The sequence below is a fragment of the Buteo buteo genome, chromosome 26, assembly GCF_964188355.1.
Source record: "Buteo buteo chromosome 26, bButBut1.hap1.1, whole genome shotgun sequence".
Lineage (NCBI taxonomy): Eukaryota > Metazoa > Chordata > Aves > Accipitriformes > Accipitridae > Buteo > Buteo buteo.
In genome coordinates, this window is record NC_134196.1 from 15,980,247 (window position 1) to 15,999,945 (window position 19,699).

General features: G+C 39.5%; 1 protein-coding gene across 1 annotated transcript in view; it reads left to right on the forward strand.

The window, feature by feature from the left end:
• Nucleotides 1–19,699, forward strand: part of GRIP1 (glutamate receptor interacting protein 1) — a 228,559-nt gene that overhangs the window by 100,813 nt on the left and 108,047 nt on the right. Inside the window, exon 2 of the mRNA XM_075057889.1 lies at nt 17,965–18,045. Within this exon, the coding sequence (XP_074913990.1) occupies nt 17,965–18,045 (81 nt within the window). The remainder of the gene's footprint in view (nt 1–17,964; nt 18,046–19,699) is intronic.

The following is a 19,699-nucleotide window of genomic DNA, read 5'->3' on the forward strand; positions in this document are numbered from 1 at the left end:
TAAAAACATTGCTTAGCAGCAGAAAACATTATTTCTGCATTCTTAGCAGCAGAAATAATCTGCTTGCAGATTCTCAACTCGCTCCCACAGCCTTGAAAATTTCTGCCTGTTTTAGTAAATGTTTCAGATATCTGTAAGAGAAAATGTGCCTGCTGTGGGGCTGGGGAGGGTGATGTCGCATGCTGTGGGGGAAAACCAGTGTTTCTGGGTGGCAGTTACAATTTTAGTCCCAGTAAACCAGAAGCTTGGTCTCTTGCATGGGCTTATGTGGCTGCACATGTTAAAAAAACCCATAATCTCCAAATAGCATCAAATGCAGCAGTCCAGATGAAACATGGGTCACTATGTAGCTGTACTTTGTTCTGCACGGGGTCTTCTCTTTCAGTGTAGTTCAAGATCTCTCTCCTGTTTGAAGCTCTTCTGGGAGGACACATGTAATTGCCTGCAGGATCATTTCTCCTTCTCACTGACTGTTCCTAGCAGCCGTGTCTGACAGTGGGGAAATGCTCCGTGACAGGCAGAGCCAGGCCAGTGCCGGTCATCAGGCTGCGGAGAATTGAACGTAGATTAACTTGTTCCTGCAAGAGCTAGAAATGATCGTAGGTTGCACTTCATGAAGATCTCCACATATGATTTAATTTCTCCGGAGTAGCTTTCTCTTGCTAAGTTCTTGAAAAACTCAAATTACTTGGTAAACAGTTGATAAACTCAAATTAAAAAATTTATTTACAGAATCACACTATTTTCCTTGCAGAATGTTGTTGAAGAAAGAAAAGAAGAGAATAATTACTGTCTTGTAAAACTCTAGTGACAGGTTTGGGGGTGTTTCTGAGGCCCACTAAAGTGAAGATGTATTTTACCCAGGGACTTACTGCTTAATTTTTAAGTGCAGTGTCTCATAACTGGAATTAACTGTGTAGTCCTTTCCTAGGGAAAAATGTGAATGTGAACTGTGAGCATAGCTCTACAGGCTTCTTTATTATTGAAATGCTTTGGTTTCATGTTGATTTGGCTTTTATGCCAATATTGATACCACAATTTATTTCCTGATTTTAACCAGTTCATATCAAATGTTTTAAAAAAGCCAAATCCCCAAACCCACAAATCTTACTGTTCACTGAATAGCTAATATGAATGTTTTCTGTTTATGTATGATCTCATTGAATTTAGATTGTAATGTTAAAGGTGATCTTTAGCAAAATCCTGTAGCTAGAACTTGAGAGAAGCAGCTGTTATATTTAAAATTAGCACATAAAGTGTCATTAAAATAATGATAGAGGTTCACAGAGTTGCATTCTAAGTGCTAATCATCCTATCTTGTGGATGGGTTGACTGCTGTGCCTTACTCCATGGTGCTTCATGGGTTTGGATGATCGGCCTAAATTAATCGGTAAGAGGCTGGAGGTGGTAGAAATAGGAGCACAGATATGGGTAATGTGTCACATCTGCCAAATACCTGCCTGCTGAACCCGTCAGCTAAATTAAAATTTCTTTCTCCATCCTTGATCTTTGCCAGTGTCACTGTTAGGTGTAAAGTATTATACTCTGTGGGGTGTCCTGAGGATTTTCAGGGTACTGACTTGAATTGGCAGGGGAGTAAAAAATTACAATGGACTAGGGATATTATAAGTCTTACAGGGAGCTAGAAAACTACCAGGATTGGGGTTTTTTTGGCAAGCTAAAATAGCAACATGAAGAAACGATGATTCACTAAGATTGTCCAGGGGACCTGTAATTATAATCTATGGCTCTTCTCTGTTCATTAAGCTGAGATTTCATAAAAGGACTCAGTCAAATCAGCACCTATACCTTTATGAATGCGCACTACTTTATCATTTATCTGCTCGCAAATTCATTGTTTTCCCTAGTACACTCAAAAAGGTTAAAATTCATGTGAGACTGGAGATTAGTTGCAAAGAAAGCATAAATGGTTAGGAAGTCTTTATATGTTAGAGTAAATTAGGGCAGAGAAGGGAAATTAAGGAAATAGTTAGGGGGGGTTTAAGTGGAAAGCCACTACAATGGTGGTATTTGTCCGTAGCTCACTGTCTATATGCATGAATGGATCGCAGCCGCTTCTCTTTCAGGACTTTGATGTACTTTAATAGACCTTGGTCTATTTTAAAGTGTGTGTGAGCACGCATCAGATAAAATCTTCGAAGAAAGAAATGGTAGGCCACACATCTGGGGATTTCAAAATAGATTGTGTGTTCATACCACAATGTTGGATGATCTTTCGTGGCCTTTCTATATCAAAGTGCTGTTATTCTGAAATTGGTATTGTTTTGTATCATAAATCTCTATGTTGTAGGTATTTATTTTTATGAGCTTTATGAGAATAAATGTTACAGTATTCATTTTAAAAGAGACTAAAATGATGAATGTATGACTTTCAGTATCCATTTTTTGATTCTTACATAGAAATTGTGTGTCAGACTTACAGCCATGCTCACTGCAGTTTGCCAGTGTGTTCAGTGGGAACACACTACAATAGTGGCCTGTTTTGTCGTAGCTGCATTTAGGAACTTAATATTAGGTTCCAGGTTTTAGAAATGTGTTTAGAAATGGCGGGCTATGATTTGTGATGGAGTTTTGCATACTTCTGCTTACATAAAACAAGATATGACATAGCCCCACAGAAAAACGTATTAATGGTGAGTACCTGTCTTGATTTTCACAATGAACTTAGAGAGCAAAAAGCCATGCATGTGCCTGAATATCTGCAAGACCAGGGCATGTAATCCTACTTCAGGAAAGCAGCCCGAATCAGGAAAGCATCCAACCCATGTTTGAATCTAAAGCATCCTGCTAACTTTAAAATCCCACTGCCTTTTGGTTGGGTTTTAATAGGCACAAATGATCCTTTAAATTGGCATACTTTTCAGAGCAGGGGCTTAAAGAAAAATATTGCTTTTACTATTGGTATAGTAGCCAATCTGACTGAACTGAAGATACTATCCTGGCAATGTCAATGAATAGAGTAATCCTTTTGTGTTTAACTTACTTGTTTTAACTTCTGATTTACTTTGAATAAATCTATTGGGAAAGGATAATGGGAACATTTTATTCTTCATCATCATTTTTACTGAAAACATCATGAGATAATTTACCTTGTATGAAACGTTACATGTATATGGATCTTGGCATGAACTTGGGGAATAGACAATGTTTGATCTCTATTGTCATTTTATTCAATTTTTAATTAACTTTTTACATATAAGTCTCAATAGACTTTTATTTTACACTAGAAGTGATGGGAGCAATCCTGAGGCTAATCCGGTCCCTGAAAAAAATCATGCTAGAAAGGAAAAATTGTACAAAACAGTGGTGGTTAAAGAAATAATTTATGTGCCGAGACTTTATGTTCCCTTTGTTTTGTCTTTAGGTTGTCATTGACACTTCTATAGTTTTATTCCATCCGTATAATGCTAGCAGTAACACTTTCATTGTTATCCGTGCTCCTCTGCTAAGCAGAATATTAAACAAAGTATTGGAACCAAAAATTCCTGCATGGTTGAAAAAGTATTGAGGGTTTTGTTTCCTGAACTTCATCCTTTGTTTTCAGTTCCCACTCAAGTTCTTTGAGCTGGCGATGGTGATAGAAAATATATACAGCTCTCGCTAGCTCCCTTATTCATTTGCTTTTCACAGGGAGGAGCGTTAGCCCAGAAGCAGAGGAGACAGCTCGGGAAGGGAAAGCAGCGAAGCATTAATTCCTGCTGTGATACTGGTGTCTTGGTGTCTCTTGCCAAATCCGCTTCTCCAGTGTTTTCTAATTTGGCCTTTTGCTATTAGGAGTAGCAACTCAAAGCTGAGGACTTCTAATTTCTGTGTGATTTCAAGTCAGGGTGCTTCAGTTCTACTGTCTAATTAGCAAAGGAAATACAGCTTGTTAAAGGAACTTGGGAGGGGATTGAGAAGCAGTTGAGAAGTGGGATTAGTCTCTTCCCATTCATCTCTCCATACTGTTCCTTCCTTTCTTTTCCTTCTGCAACCTGATCTAGTTTTGTTTTCCTCTTCTCTCCCTCTTCGTTATCTGACATGCAGCATCCTATGCGTTGCATATATTTATTTTCTGTTAGGTTGTCTGTCACACTCATCTTTTTTATTACTTCTGTTCCGCATATGCTTTTAAAATGTAATGCCCCTACGAAGGGAAGGAGTGTGGACACAAGGAAGCAGGCAGAATGAATGCTGCTGTGGAACACGCAAAAGCAGAGCTGTTATTAAGCGTCCCTTGCCTCTAGTCTGACCTTACACAGGAGCATGAGGCATGGGAGCTGCTTTCACAGAGCTGTTCAGTGCCAGCCTCTTTTGACAGAAAGAGGAACATTTTTATGATAAGCTCTGAGACAGTATGGGTTCAGAAAGCCTAGGGTCAATACTAGCAGCTCTGCTGCCCTACAACTCCTTCAAGGACAAATCTGCTTGGGTTTATGCTTTGCATGGAAATGGCAGGTGACTGACAACTTTGAACACCCATAAACCTCGTAGACAACGAGCTTATTATTATTTGTTCTCTAAAGGCAAGAAGACAGGAATAGTAATGGAATTTTTGTGGAGTATAGGAGACAAGGAGGAAGTGTTAGCAAGATGTTTTATAAGCCTCACAAAGAATAATTTAAGTGAGTCCTGTATTATGTGTAGTGAAAGGCAGTTCTTTCTGCTGGAAGACCTCTTTTGGTGTGTTTTAATGTGTGTAGTTTTCAAAGTGACTGATGGGAACCCAGGTTATTTTTTAAAGTAAATCTGCCTAGACCTTTAACTTATAGTAAGCAGACTCCCCCCCTACCTCCAGCAAGACTTTTGGACCAAACAGGTTCTATTTATTTATTTATTGCAAACTCTGCACGGGGTTCTCGGGTCCCCAGGAGGTCCTTCTTCTATTCAGTGCTCGTGCAGCACCTTCACCAGTGATTCTTTAGTGGAAGCAAGGCACCCTTCCTCCAGAGGACTGCACCTCCTCCCCACTCTCTCTTCTCAAAGGATGCACCAGGGAAGGTGAAAGCACATCAAACACACACTGTCCGTCAACGGAGTTAACAATACTTGTTCTGCAGTCAGTGGTTGTTGTCCTAACTCCTGTTAGGAAATGTTTTCAGAAGCTTTTATATTTCTAGCCAGCCAAAACCAGTGCATATCTTCAAGCCTTTGTAAGACCTGGAAGGCAGACTGTGTTGGCTGTGGAGTGCAGAAACTTGCTTTTTTCAGCCTCTTGGGGCAGCCTGGGACAGCTGACTGTGCCTGTTGGTCTTAATGGCTTCATTCTTCTTTGTTTAGATACTTAGTGGTGTTGCACACCTTGATAGATATGTTCCATAATTAGATTGCAGTACAGAGTAAAGGTGCCTTTTTTTTTTTCTTAGGGACCTTTCAAGAGATGTGGCACAGTAGTCTGTGATCCTTCAGGGCTTGACAGACATCAGGTTAAAAGCCACTGCCTTAACCAGCAATTCTTACCGGTCTTAGTGGCTTGCTTTGCAGTTCTTGCAGTCTTAATGAGCATGTTCAACTCTTCTGTGCAGCTAAGAGATTGCTTTCTGCAGTACGGAAATCATAGCTTGGCATCATTGGCATTTTTTTAAAATACCAGTTATTTCTTGAAATACCTTAAAGATCAGACCTCTACTGTCATCTAGCAGACATCTTGCCCCAGTTATTGATATAGGTCCTGTCCTCTGTTTTCTTGTTGATTTGGTCAATAAAATTCCAGCTGTGCCTGCAGTTGTGTCTTCTGTTTGATAGGCGTGTTGATGCTGGCTGTACAGATGTTTCCTGACATGGTTAATAAGATATTGTTGTCATCTGGATTTCAAAGCTACAGCAAGTAGTTGAAAGCATTTTTCTCTGTTCTTGTGTAGGAACTGCAGTTTTAATATTTTCTGTCATTTCTTATCTTGAATGTTTCTCCCTTCCTTCCCAATGGCAGTTTACATTAATGTGTACTGTATTCTGCACCAGGCTTTCCTTTTAGAGACTTAAGATAACGAAGAGTGTAGCGTCTTTGTGAAATAATGGTGTGGCCTATTTGGCTTAACTTTCTTTTTTCACGAGCTTATTACAGATGTATTTCATTGGCTGCATAGTGTGCAGATGCTTGGGTCTGAAGTCTTATACACCGTGTCTTATTAATTGCCTGTATTCTATTCTAGCTCCTAGAATCAGCTTGGCTTCCCTCAGTCCTTCATTATAAAAACCTGGACAGGGCACAGACTGGCCATGATAGAGTGATCTGGACTCTGGCATTCATCATGCTGTTGTTCTGCCAAAACTGGGGCTTGCTTGACCTTCAGAACATGGCAAGTCTGGACGGTTTGTTTGAGCTTCTGCCTTAATGCCTTGTTTCTGCAGAGTCCTTTATCTGGTACTGTGTCAGGTTGGCTCGAGCTATTTTTAATGTGTGAGATTTCCTGTTACTTTTAATTACTTTCTGCTGTCTGTTTTGAAATTATTTTACAAATCGAATAAACCGATCATTAAAATTAAGCACATGTGCATGCACGCACATGCACACACACAGAGTGTTATGATGGATCTGAAAGTGCTGGCAATACACTGGTAATACAGAGAAAGATTTAATAATTACCTCACCATTACTGGAGTGTTAGGACAAAAAGTTTAAGTAGAGTTTTTACACGATGAAAAAATGAAATCCATGTTTATTCTTCCTGCAGTTGTGGTAGGTGATTGGTTGATGCTGTTGTTGTTTCTAGGCGCTTCGGAGCCAAAGATGTTATAAATGTGCAGCTGTGAATTCCTAAAGGAGAAGGAGACCTGGTTAAAAAGCTTGGGGGATTGGCACATGGAAAGATTAAAAATCATTTGCCTGCCTTCTTGAAGGTTATGGGGGTATAATTTTTCATGTATGTCACACATCCATCTATATCTGTTTCTTTATTGTATTTTCCATAGGATTACAAAAAGCTGACTCAGACATGGGCTAAGTTGCATGCAGGCAGAGATGTGGGCAAGCAGTTTTAATAATTACCATTTTACAGAATTTGAGGAATACTGCAGACAATGAACTGCTTGCCCTAAATAAGCTTTGAGATTAAACAGGACTTGGGAGGCACTAGCAAATAAAGAGTATTTGACAGGTTAAAAGGCTTGCCATAAAGAGCTGGGTGCATGGATAGATGCTGTCTGGAGCACAGAAGGTGGCCTAGGCTTTATGTGAGCTTTAAGTAGAACAAATATGTATATGTTGTTTTGTCAACTTGACATCTCTTTTGTTCCTGTGCTTTGTTCCTGCTCCTAAAAGCACACAGCACTTTATTTAAAAAGACTCTTACTCTGCACTGTGTTCAAATTTGTCACAGCTTCCAAGAAAAGTGAAGTTTTGCTGACAGCTGAACTTAGTCAAAGTTATGGCACACTCTTTGTGGACATATAGACTAAACTCTTCCAGGGTAGGGGCTGAAGGTAGGGAGAGTATTTCACAAGGGCACGAGAAAGGTGCCAGGTTTATAGCCTGACTCCTGAAAGAAATCCATTTTGAAAGATCAGTTTTTCGCTAAGCCTAAGCTGTGCCAATTTGGACTAATGTGCGTCATTTGGACTATAAATAAGTGGGGCAAGCCTACTGGCATGCCAATATAAATATGCTGGTACTGGTATAATGTTTATGTAGCTCCTAGTGGCAATGTTAGAATTATTTTATGAATCAAATAAAGCTTGTTAGTGGGATTAAAAAGGATAACTATAATGCCGTCAATTTATACTACATATTACTGAGATGCAAAAGTATGCTTTACTCTTAATGTTGTCCACACCAGAGTTACACTTGTGCAAATTTTTGGTTTAAAGAAACCAAATGGATTCTTCACCAAGTGGATATCCCAGTCAGCATGTAGACTGTGCTTCAGGGACAAGATCAGCCAGTCCTTGTGGTAAGTCATGCCCAGTAAGAAGTAGTGGTAGGATACTAGCCTAAAGCAGTAAGCACAGTAATCTCTGTGATTTCTGGAATGAACAGTACATGAGAGAGACTTTTCTATAAGACCTTCTGAAGAGGGGAAGAATATTATTAGGAGTAATAGAATGACAGTTAAAGCAAGGAAAGAAAATTGTAGACTGATGGAGGGAACTATTTTCCAACTGTGAGATCTGATGCATCCTGTGGTGCAGTCTCCAAAGGAAAGTGATGGAGATGTGTCTGTAAGTGTCTCTAGTGATGACAAGTAGGCTGAAAAATACATGATATAATTTACTGCAAATAGCATTAGTAGAGCACTGGAATGGAGGCTGGATAGCTAACCTCATGAAAAAATTATCATTCCTAACTTCTTGTCTTTGAATGTAGCGTTGTGACTTTACTTGTTCTTATGTTTCCTGAAGCAAATCAAACTCCTGTTTTCCGAACAGTTTAACATACTTTACTTAGTTTTTATGCAACTTGAGTGACAGTCTCACTGTCTCAGCTATTAACCTTTATCATTGCCTTCCCCCAGCACACATGCAACTAGCTTCTGCTTTCCCTGCCATGCGGTCGAGAAGTTCCTAGTTGACATCCTCTCTTCCCCCAGTCCTTGTCAACTGTAAAGCCAGCAGCCTGGGCAGGTGTTCCTGATCTGCTTTGTGTTATGGTCTGCACAGGTAGAAGGTGGTAGGTGTCTTCCTCATGAATACTCATAGAAGATCATTATTTGTGTATATATACATAGGGATAGGAAGAGGGAATATATAACTTTATTTCCCCCATTGGAAAAATCAGAAAGCTTTAAAAGAATCTAACAGCAGTTTCAAACATCATTTCTACTTTTAATTTTCAAGCAATCAGACTGCAGGGAAAACCTCCACCAAGGTTGGGCTGAGAAAGCGCAGGAACAGTTGTTGCGCAAGAAAGTTGCAGTTAAGATCTCTGGTCCGGTGGAGGTGCCATGCAGGATATGCACAGCTCAGATGACCAGTATATATTTCTCCTGTTGCATTTTAACCACAAACGTAATAGCAGACCATACCACACATTGTCTTTTATTAATATACAATGAAATGCTGCCTGCCAGGAAGGCAATTGCCTTTTGTCCCAAGGAGGCGTGGTGGTAGGCAGCCACGGCAGTCGGGAGCATGGTGGCTTAGCTTGAGGGCATGGTCCGGGAGCCACGGGATATGGCTTGGCCCCTTTTCCCCTAATCTATCGCTGTCTTCCCAGCCCAGCAAATCTGATCTGGAAGGGGTGGCTGAACCAAGGATAGAGAATAAAAGGTAATACTTAGGTCACTGATGTATGTTTAAAGTAAGTATCTATTCATAAAAGTGTTCTTCCACGAGGTGTAGTGTTAGTGCCATCTGGTTTTCTGGCCGTGGGCCGCTGCCTTGGCTCAGGTCTCACTCCTCTGCTCAACTCCCTTCTCCAGGAGCCTTGTTGGAACTTTTATCATCTTCTTGACAGTGGTGTTCCTCTGCTCAAATATTCTTGAGGGATGATGATTTAGCATTTACCAATGTTAAACAACGTAATTGAATCTCTTAATTATTCGAACTTAAGAAAGAAAACAGTTTTCAGTAATTTTTTTCCCCAAAGCTTACATATGGCCCCTTCACACAGTGCCAGCGTGCAGCAGTACAGCAGAGCCACGTGGTGTTCCTAACTGCACACGCAGGGAGGACAACAAAACCTCCCTATGGACCAGGGTGCAACTCTTAACAAACCATGGGTATTCAGAACAAAAACTGTAGCTTAAGTACCTGGAAATGGTTCCTGTCAGTGACATCTGTGTCACTTAGGAATTTCCTTTTAAAGGAAGAGTTTTATAGCCCCATCCTCTAGAATAAGGTTTTCTGCAGAAGAAGTTGTATGTACAGAAAAATCCCAAACTGTCTTATAGAGGAAAACAGTTTACATCCTCAGTTTCTTTGAGCTTTGTCACTGTCCCAGCTTCTTCAGTTTCTAGCTGCTCTGGTTAAGCCTCACACATTTCACTTATGTGATGCCTGTATTATTTCCAGAAACAATAAACAGCAGCTCAAGACAACAGAGTGAAACTCACTTTGAATCCTAAAATTATGATTCAGTATGATTCTGGTTTATGGCATTCAAGTTTAATCCCTTAACAAATACTTAATGCTGTATAAACAAAAAAAACCCCATATTTATCAGATTTGAAGTAGTTTGTGGTTGGGGTATTATTTAAATAGGATTACTTCTTTATTAGATAATCCACTGAAGTGAATTTCACCATATGCTAATATCTCTCGAGACATGTTTTCAGCTTTCTGCAGATCCTGCATGTTTTAGATGATCTTGGAATGTTCTGAATTTTCCTGAGCAAAATAGCTTTGGGAGGAGGTCAGCGTATTTAGCCATTTAGGAGGCCGAGCATTCCATTCAGGTGCCTAAGCACAGACTTAGGAAATTAACTTTGGACAAGCAAACTTGGAGGATATTCAGATCATTTTCCAAATGGTCAAGCTTGCTGAGGTATTGTAAATATCCGTAGGAAATGGATGCACAGTTATGCATAATTACAGTAGCCTACTTTTCTTGCTTCTAGATTAAAACTGAGCTCCTACTGTAATAAGTAACCATATAATTCAGAAAAAAAGAGAATTAAATTTACATAAAGTATAATAAAATTGAATAAATTTTCACTTTAGAGAGACAACAGAGTTATTCATTGGGTGCTATAACTGTTAAAATTAAGTTTCTTAAGAAAACCAGAGGATACGTCTGCTAAGTATGGGAAAGAAAATTATCAAAGGAGCTATTCTAATTCTTCATTCTCATAATTCTTCTATGTCACACACACCAACAAATGTTACTTATGGAAGCATTTGAAACCCTGTATTTTCTTAATAAAGACTGCTGGAGAGCACTGAGCACAGAGTTTGATAAGAAAAGATTAAGATTAATTACATTGATGTTTGTCCTACTTGGAGCCTAGTTCATTAATGACTGCTTTACATGCAACTCTTAGGAAATTTTAGATATTTCTAAGCATTGCTTCGAACAGCAGCATTGGCATTTCAAAAATGAGCTCTTATTGGAAGTGATTGAAGCCATAGCTCTAAAAGGAACTCGAAAAATTGTTATTCTTCTGCACCAGTAGGAGAAATTAGTGCTTTCTTTCATGGTTGGAGTTCCCATAACAAGTCTGAAAGGGTTAGCATATGGGCAAAGAAAATTGTTGGCATTTTGTTGTTTCATGAAGCATATACATTCAAAATCTGTACATTGTACATCTGCTGAAAGAACTTAGCCAATTTTGTCTCTTTTTTTCAACTGTTTATAGTCCATTATGCTCTGACACAGCTGTGGTGACATTGTGGTACCCATGAATGTTCCAGGATGTTAATTTTTCTCTAGACTTTTGCATTACTTAAAAGCAAGTCTTTTAAAAACATCCTCCTTTCCCAGGAAAAATACATTCTCTGAGATATTTTTTCATTATTGTTGTCAATAGTAGTTACTAAGGATAAAAGTTACACCAGGCTAAAAACATTTGTGCCAAATCTCCCATCAACAGCCAAAGTAAGATTCCCACTATTCACTGCTTCCCAGCAAATTTCAATGTGGTTTATCGATTCAAGTGTATTCAATAATTCAGTTGTAAAACTTAACAGAATTTTAGAACTTCCACTTACTTTATAAGCTTTAGTTATTTAAAAGAAAAAAAAAAGATCTGGGTAGTAGTATTCTTGCTGTGATTCATTTACAGCTGTTACAACTGTAATAGCTGTTATAGGTTCAGTTAGGTTGTGTTGGTATCTATTTACTGATTGTGACTGTTACTGGTTACATTGGTTGGGGTATTGCATAAATATTCAGTTATTTAGTCAGTTCTCATTCAGAATTATTTGGTCTTTGAGTTCAGAGAGAAAGATTTGTCCACTGTCTTTAACAGAAGTCCTCTCATCTGGAAGCTGTGGGGTAGTGTGATAACCAAGCTTCAACTCCATTCTCGGTATTTTTTTTCCCTTCCTATTGTTGTAGGTCAACCTGAAAATTACATTTTCCAGAATATGTAACAGTTCAGAGAAAACGTTTATGCATTTTTACCAGAAACAAAGAACTGAAATTGAGGAGATGAGCTTATGTGGGAGCAGGGGCATTTTTCTAGAGTGGTCCTGATGACTTCGTAGTGGCTGGGCTGCTCCCAGGGGTACACAGGGGATCTTGAGTTCAGATTCCCTCTTCTGCTTGATCTGGTGCAGGGCTTGGAACTGATTGGAGAGGAGATCGCTTTGATCTGTTTTACTTTGTATGACATACCTAAAACATTGATCAGAGCGACTGAGCGAGACTGAATGATTGTGTAGCTGGGAGTTTGTAGTACTGGGAGTCGTCTGTAGCTGGGACTAGTGGTAGTCATCTATGAATGCAAGACCAGGGTTCAAGTCACTGCTCCAGTAAATATTTCAGCTTTCTTACACAATGGAAGATATTTAACAGAAAGGTCTGAGTTTAGAAGAGAGTAAGTTGCTGCAGGGATGGTACTAAAAGTTGTACTGAGACTCTGTGTAAGCGTTCCTCAACTTCAGAGCTTCTGTAAACCATAGACATCAGTGGATACATGTTTATTTTTAACTGTGAAAGCCTCCAGCTGCAAGCTGCGGGGATAACCGAGAATGTTGTAGCCCAGAATTTACCAACTGACACTGGTGTGATGCTGTGCCAAAAATGATGCTTTTAGATAATGCTGAGCTTTATGCCATTTAAAGATAAAATTCAGGATAAATGTCAGATGTAGGGAGTATGAGAACCTATGGTATTTTGTGCTGTACTGGCAGGATTCATAAAAATCTGTTGCTTTTAGTGAAAAATATTCATCTTTATAAAGTTAAAGAGTGGCAAATTTCTGTGAACGGGATATTACAGATCTAGGAATGCCTGAAGTAATAACTGTGACCCTGGTGCTTTGAATTTTTGAGAAACTAACCTTGGGGATGTTCTTCTCTTAGCTCTCATCATTCTCTTGACAACTTGTTTTGTTGTCGTCCTCTGCCTCTGTACAGGTATGTGATTCTCTACTAGTCTGAGGTGCGTGCTATCCCAAATGGTGTAAGCAACAGCACATGCATGTTTCCTCTCCGTGTAGGAGGGCCAAAGCAGCAGCCGCTGAGCTGTTCAGTAGCTGTTCCCAGTGGGGTGGGAAGAGGCTTCCCCTTCGTATCCGACAGGACGCGGTTGTGTTTAGTCGCCTTCTGGGACCACCTGGTGCTCCACAGGGTTTGGACACATTTACTGGTTCAGTGCTTACCGCCTGGATGTGCGGCAGGAGCAGTGAAGGAAACATCCTCTAACCCGTCGTGAAGACTTGAAGGAGAGCGCGCTCTTAGCCTTTACAACATCTGTAAACAACGTCCTTGTGTCAATAGCTTTCACAGCCACCTCGAGAGACACGCAAATGGTTCAGCGGCCATAAACCAACCAAACCGTTGAATGCCTAGGCTTGACTGTTGAGGAAATATCTTTAGGCTTTCATTTTATTCCCCCTTATGTGTCCCCAGTTGGTATCCTTCAAAGGATATTAAACTGAATACAGCAAATATCTGAAGATTTCATATGGTCATTTTGCTAGCACAGTACCAAGCACTTTAAATACATACGTATCTGTACACATTGTCCGGTGTGTAATCTTGGTGGAGTTACATTACTGTTGGTTTGTTACAGTGCATAGAGCCCCTCGCCTTGGGCAGAGGTGCCCCCCTGTATAGTAAGAGCAATGCAGAACAATATAAATGGGACACAGCATGGTCACTCACTCAAAGAATGAATCATTCTGTTACAGGACAGAGATGCCACCAGGTTAAAAATAGACAGGAAAGTGCAAAAAGCTGTCTGTCTGCCTCACAGTCAATAGCTGAAGGCAATAAACCTACAGTAATAGCTGTAAGCAGTAGGACTATTTGCTTGTCCACTTGATCATTATCCTTGCAGTCTTTAATTAGAACAATTGTGTGCAGAGCTCTGAAAGGATATGTGAGCTACTGTTACCCGTATTTGGGGATGTTGCTTTTTTGAGGACAAGCAAAAGGAGAAAACGGGAAGATCATTTTGCTTTGCTGGTTAAGAATCTCAGTAATCTGCAAGATGTTCCCTGTGAGATTATTGCTGCGTTCTGCCAGGGAGGAGGTGAATTAACACAGTGGGCATCTTGTTCACTACTGCACGTTGGCAACCGCAAACAACGTGCAAGTATGATTTGGGGGGGAAAACAACCCCCACCTGATAAAAGCATAAGAGGGTTTGTTTCCAGTGGTCACCGAACGAAGAGATCTGCCGGCATAGCAGTCACCTCAATGTGACCTACTGACTTCCTAGAAATTATTTACCATGGGCTGTCTAATCTTTTAGCCAGATGAAATTAGAAGAAAGAAAGAAAAAAAAAGAACAGTGATGCAATGGCTGCAGCTCCAAGAGTGTACGCGCAGAGCTACGCCGGTCGGGCTGCGGGAGCGCGGTTCCTGCAGAAGCGGTTCCCGCAGAAGCGGGCAGGACCTGCTGCACCGCACGCAGGGTTTGCAGCTGTGTGTCTGCGCGTTCCGTGCTCAGAGACAGCACGGTTTGGCCTGTGAATTCTTCACAGATGATGGCTTGCTCCCTGCTGATGGTTGGGTTATGTTAGTATTGGGGGTGTAGCTAGGTGAGATTTATGCTGCTGAACCTAGCCTCTTTCTCCCTCTGCTTTGTACGTGTGGCTTCTTAAATATGTCGCGGCTTTACCTAGTTTTGAGTTACTGTCTCCTGTTGTGGGGGGGAATGCTTCATACCCGTTTGCTTTTTCAGGGTGTTGGCTTGCTGGATTGGGTCTCACCTCCCCAAAGTCTATCTGTGCTTTAGAGGAAGAAGCTGGTAATGCAAAACACTCAGACAAATCTCTCCAGTACTGCTATCATGAGACATTTTTGCATGTTTTAAGACCCTCCCTGCTAACTATAGAGCGGATGGGGACATCAACAAATTATAATTTGATAATAAATTCTTGTGGCCATACATACAACTTCACTAACACATACAAACAGATTTTTCCCTTTCTGACAGCGTGAATGGTGTCTGACATTTCAGGGCTATGAGGGCTTCCTTGTCTCTCTAGTTACTCCATTCTTTAGGATGACATGTATTTCTGCATCTGTCTGCTCTTTATATTACTTTTCTGTCTCAAGCATCTCAATAAGGCTGTTAGCATTCTTTCTCCAGTTGGTTATATTTGTTTTCCTTTGCTTCTGGGAATCCTTTACACTGATTTCTAGTTATGTTGCAGTGTGATTTTACTGTTAAATGGGCATTGAAAGAAAATTCCTTCCTGTCCTGGGAACAGCTTCCCAATCCACTGATGATACAATGGCTCATTGTTATTTTCCAATAATAATTGGGCATGTTTTGCATTAGTAGGGGTTCAAAAGTTTATGAAGCAACTTTTTGGGCCTTTTTTTTTTTTTTTTTTGCTGTGAATGTCTGTAGACAGATTAAGAAATCTAACACAATTGGATACCTACTGTACCTAAATTATAGAAATACCTGGGAAATCTTCAACATTAATATGCTTAAATTACAATACTTACTCACATATGCAGTCTCTATTACCTTTAGTATTTGCTAGTTGTTGTGTAGAAAATACTAGTTTTTTGGCTCAGGCTCCCTAGTAAGTAGTTTGAACTCCTCTGCCCTCATTGGTGCTGTTAACCAGAAAGATTTGCAGGCTTGTCCTTTATTCTGAACTCAGGATAATCGCAGGTACTCCCAGCACAGTGCAATATTGGGAAAATCCTATTCCAGCAAGAGGCTGTAGCTTATTTACTCATTTGCTCAGTGAGAGAGATTCAGTGAAAAAGGTCTGGTTGTGGAAATTCCTCTTTCCTTTTTGCCCTCTCTCTGATCTGATGAAAAGAATTTGTATGTCGTAAGTCTGAGTAGGAGAGGACTGTTTTGTTCTATAAATTGATAGATTTTTTTCATAGGTAGGGCACAGATTCAGATAGGACCCAAAAGTCATCACCATGCATTGGTTCCTGAGAAATTGTATTATGTTTCCTGCCTGCTTTTTAACAGAAAAATGCGTGTGTCGCTATCTGCTGTCACATTCAGCACCTGCAAATAAGTAATAATGGATGGGATATATAAGCCACATGTTACTGATGAGCTCTATATTTTTGGTAGTGATATGAGTTAGCAAGGCTGTTCAGAGAGCCTTGTCTTGAGTTTGAGCTCAGCAGTGTCTCTTCTCTGAAAGAAAAAAGATAATCCTACTTCCTTCAGCAGCTCTAGTTCACACTAATTTTAATTTTTTTTTTCTTTAATGAGGGGATGTCTCTTCTGCATATGCAATATTAGCTTTTCCACTTCCCCCAAATGGAAGAATAAAGCTTTACATGTCTACCTTTTTCTTAAATTGTGTAGCTGGATCAATGTTTATATTTTTTCATGCTTTTGTATTTCCTGTAGCTGATGACTTTATTTTCTTGGAGTTTGTATTAGCATACAGTATAGTCGAACCTGTTATCTTTATCCATGTAACAATGTAGTCCTAAAGCAATGGGAGTTCATTTTACTGTAGAAGAAACAATTATATTGGCTGTTGAGGTATTTTACCAATATATCCTCTTCATTACTTGCTGCATTTTCATCAAGGTGCATGGCTATATACAATATTTTGCCTTTTTCTTTCTTTTTTATTTAATTCATTTAGGTTTTTTGTTACTGCATCCACCTAACAGTAGCAGAGTTCATTGCAGAGGTTCTGGTTTTAAAAGTCAACCAACTCTTCTAGTCACTTCTTTCTGAGACCTGGTTTTAAATTAAATTATGCTGACCAAACCCTTATCTCACTTGTATAAAAAATGGACTGCTGTCTTTGATGCAAGTTTCTAAAGGAGTTTGAGACTTCGCAAGACGTAAATAGTGTAATCAACAAAGCAAGGCTTATAATGTCAAGAGTGTCAGCTGAAAAGAAAAACTGATGCTCCAGAAAATGTTTATATGGTTCTACTTGATCTGAGGATGCTATACCAGATAACATAGTCTTTGATTCTTTTACTCATTGATCTGTACTTAAGCATGTATTCATGCACATGCTGTAAATGCATCAGTCCTTTGCAACCTGAAGGAAAATATGCAAATAGAAGGATTTGATAATACTTTAAAGTGTTTGAGCACTTGATTACAGGACAAGCAAGACAGAAACCTAATTCCTTCTGATTCCTTTCTTTTGTTTGAAATGATAAAACGCATATTGTTATTTCTTCTCTTTTATTCACATTTCTTTCCTGAGCATATAGCTTGTCCTTTTAAAAGCTACGTTGTAGTTGATTTTTTCCCTACCGTCGTTCTGCTCTTAAGAAAGGTGTAGAAATGACTCACTTTCTGCCTAATGCTGCCTTTAATTGATGACTCATCTGCTCATCCCACCATTAGTGGTCTTTTCTGCACTGAGGTTGATCAGTAGGTGTTCCACGTAGCCTCCTATTTAGACACAGACTGTTACGGTGCCGTTCTTCAGGCATAAATGTGCCTGGCCTATTTGGCAACAGCTCTCTGATTTTTTTCCCCAATCAATCGTTACGACAGAAAAGGAACCACCCACTGACAGATCACAAAGGAAAAGGAGTGCATCTTTACAGCCGGGATATTCAAAAGCTTCTGGAAGCCTTTCACTCCTGGACAGGGATGGTACCTTTCGCACTCAAGTCTTTGACATGTGAAGCTTTTTAACGTGAGAAAAAGGAAATTTCTATGATTCTGTTAAAACCGAAAAGGCCTTTGTGTATCAAGCCTGTTATCAGTTAAGCTTTATGTCCAATTTGAGTTTTACCCCATCCTTTTCAGCTCTGCTATTCAGAGCCTTTGTCTTCGAGTCTAAACATGACAATGAGCATTGAGGCAGCATCCAGAAATACCCATCCTCATCCAGCTCACAGCAGCTCTTGTGCTCTGCATTGCTAGTTCACACAGTATTTGGGTAAAAATTATATTGTTTTTAACATTATATTTAACAGTAACTGGAAGTGTTGCTTGTTTCTGTTTAGATGAGAGTCCTTACACAAAGTCTGCAAACCAGGCAAAGGCACCTGATGGAGCACTGTCTGTGAGGAGACAGAGTATTCCAGGTAAGATTGGCTTTGCTTTTTATAACACCTAACTTGTTTGTGAACAGCAAGGTAATACTAATCAAAATTCAACTAGTTATAAAAAGCAAATGAATTACAGTTACTACCAAGCAACTTTATAAGGAAGGTTCCATGGGAGCTGTAAGGAGTTCCTGAAGTTAGGTTACCTCGAGCTTTTGCTATGAAGAACATCCCTGTGTCTCTATCTTTTGCAGCCCATTTCAGACATTGATCACAACGTTTTCATCAGAGGCTCGCCTATTTTCAGGCCCCGTGAAACCTGTTCTTTGATATCTGGTTTTGATGGTACAGGGAGATTGGCTTGTATTTTCCACTGCTGATTGGACAGGCTCAGAAATCTAGCAGAGCAACACTACGTCAGAGTTCTCATCTTCACGTGATTTTGTGCCACATGTATGCCCATCCTTGTCTTTTCTGTCATCACATCACAAAAAGCTGGACCACTAGATCAATGGTTAAAATAGTGATCTTCGAACCTGTGTCTCTCTTAATTACTTCAAACAAGTCTGCCAAATATGCCTGTGAAAAGCAAGTTTTACATATACTATGCAGCAATCTAATGGGTTTTTCACCTCAGGTATAGTTTTAGAGGTCTTTTAATGAAAACTAATAAACACTGACAAAGGTTGTGCACAGGCGGAATAACTGATGTTGCCATTGTCACCTCAAGCATGGTAACCTCTGGCTTGAAGGGAAGATGTATTGCAATAGAGATCAGAAACTGTAAGGTCATGTCACCCACATTCTAACGGCTAATGTTAATATTCTCTGCACTCTCTGGCCTTGTTATTGTACAAAGTCCCACAGCCCACAGGGAGGCTATGGATACAGGGGATGGAGCTCAGACCTTTACCACCGCCAGGCTCAGATCTCATCCCAGTAGATGTGGTGTTTCTGAAGGGCTGAAGAACAGATTTTATGTATGCTTTGTGTGCATGTTTGTATGTGTGAGAGCATGTGAGCTGGATGATTTACTGTTGTTCATAATGAACATTTTTGTCTGTTGAAAACATCCTAGTGATTTACAGATTGTTATTTTTATGGTAGAATCATGAAGATCGTAACCATTGTGAAATGGCACGACTACAGTGTCCACTGTGTGCAGTTATTGTTATGAGAAAATCTTTAATTATACAAACACCAACTAGTTTTTTTTAATCCAAGTCAATACAAATAAAGATTCATTGTTCTTCAGAGTGAATTAAGACCTCTATAGAGGTACCTTTTCAGGTACTACTTTAGCTCATAAGTCACTAATATTTAATGTACTAAGTATCTACTTTTTTTTAATTTTTTTAAATCTTTTGAATTTTTTTTCACTGTGAACTTAGTAATTGTCATATATGGTGTGGTCAGGGTATTTATAAAACACTTATGCTAACGTCCGAACACAGACTGAAGTTCATGGTTTCAAATGACATTTTGAGAACTCTTAACGATTTTCACTTGTGTTCTTTAAAGAGAAGGTTTGATGAAAATTGAATTGGTGTGATTTTTCTTTAGAGCATTTGATAAGATTAGGATTTCAAGTGTTGAATTCATGACTAATGACCATTTATTTTGAATTTTTAAAAAATTTGCTGTATATTCTGGAGTTTTTGAGAGCACTGCAGATAAATCTTTCCCATGTGCT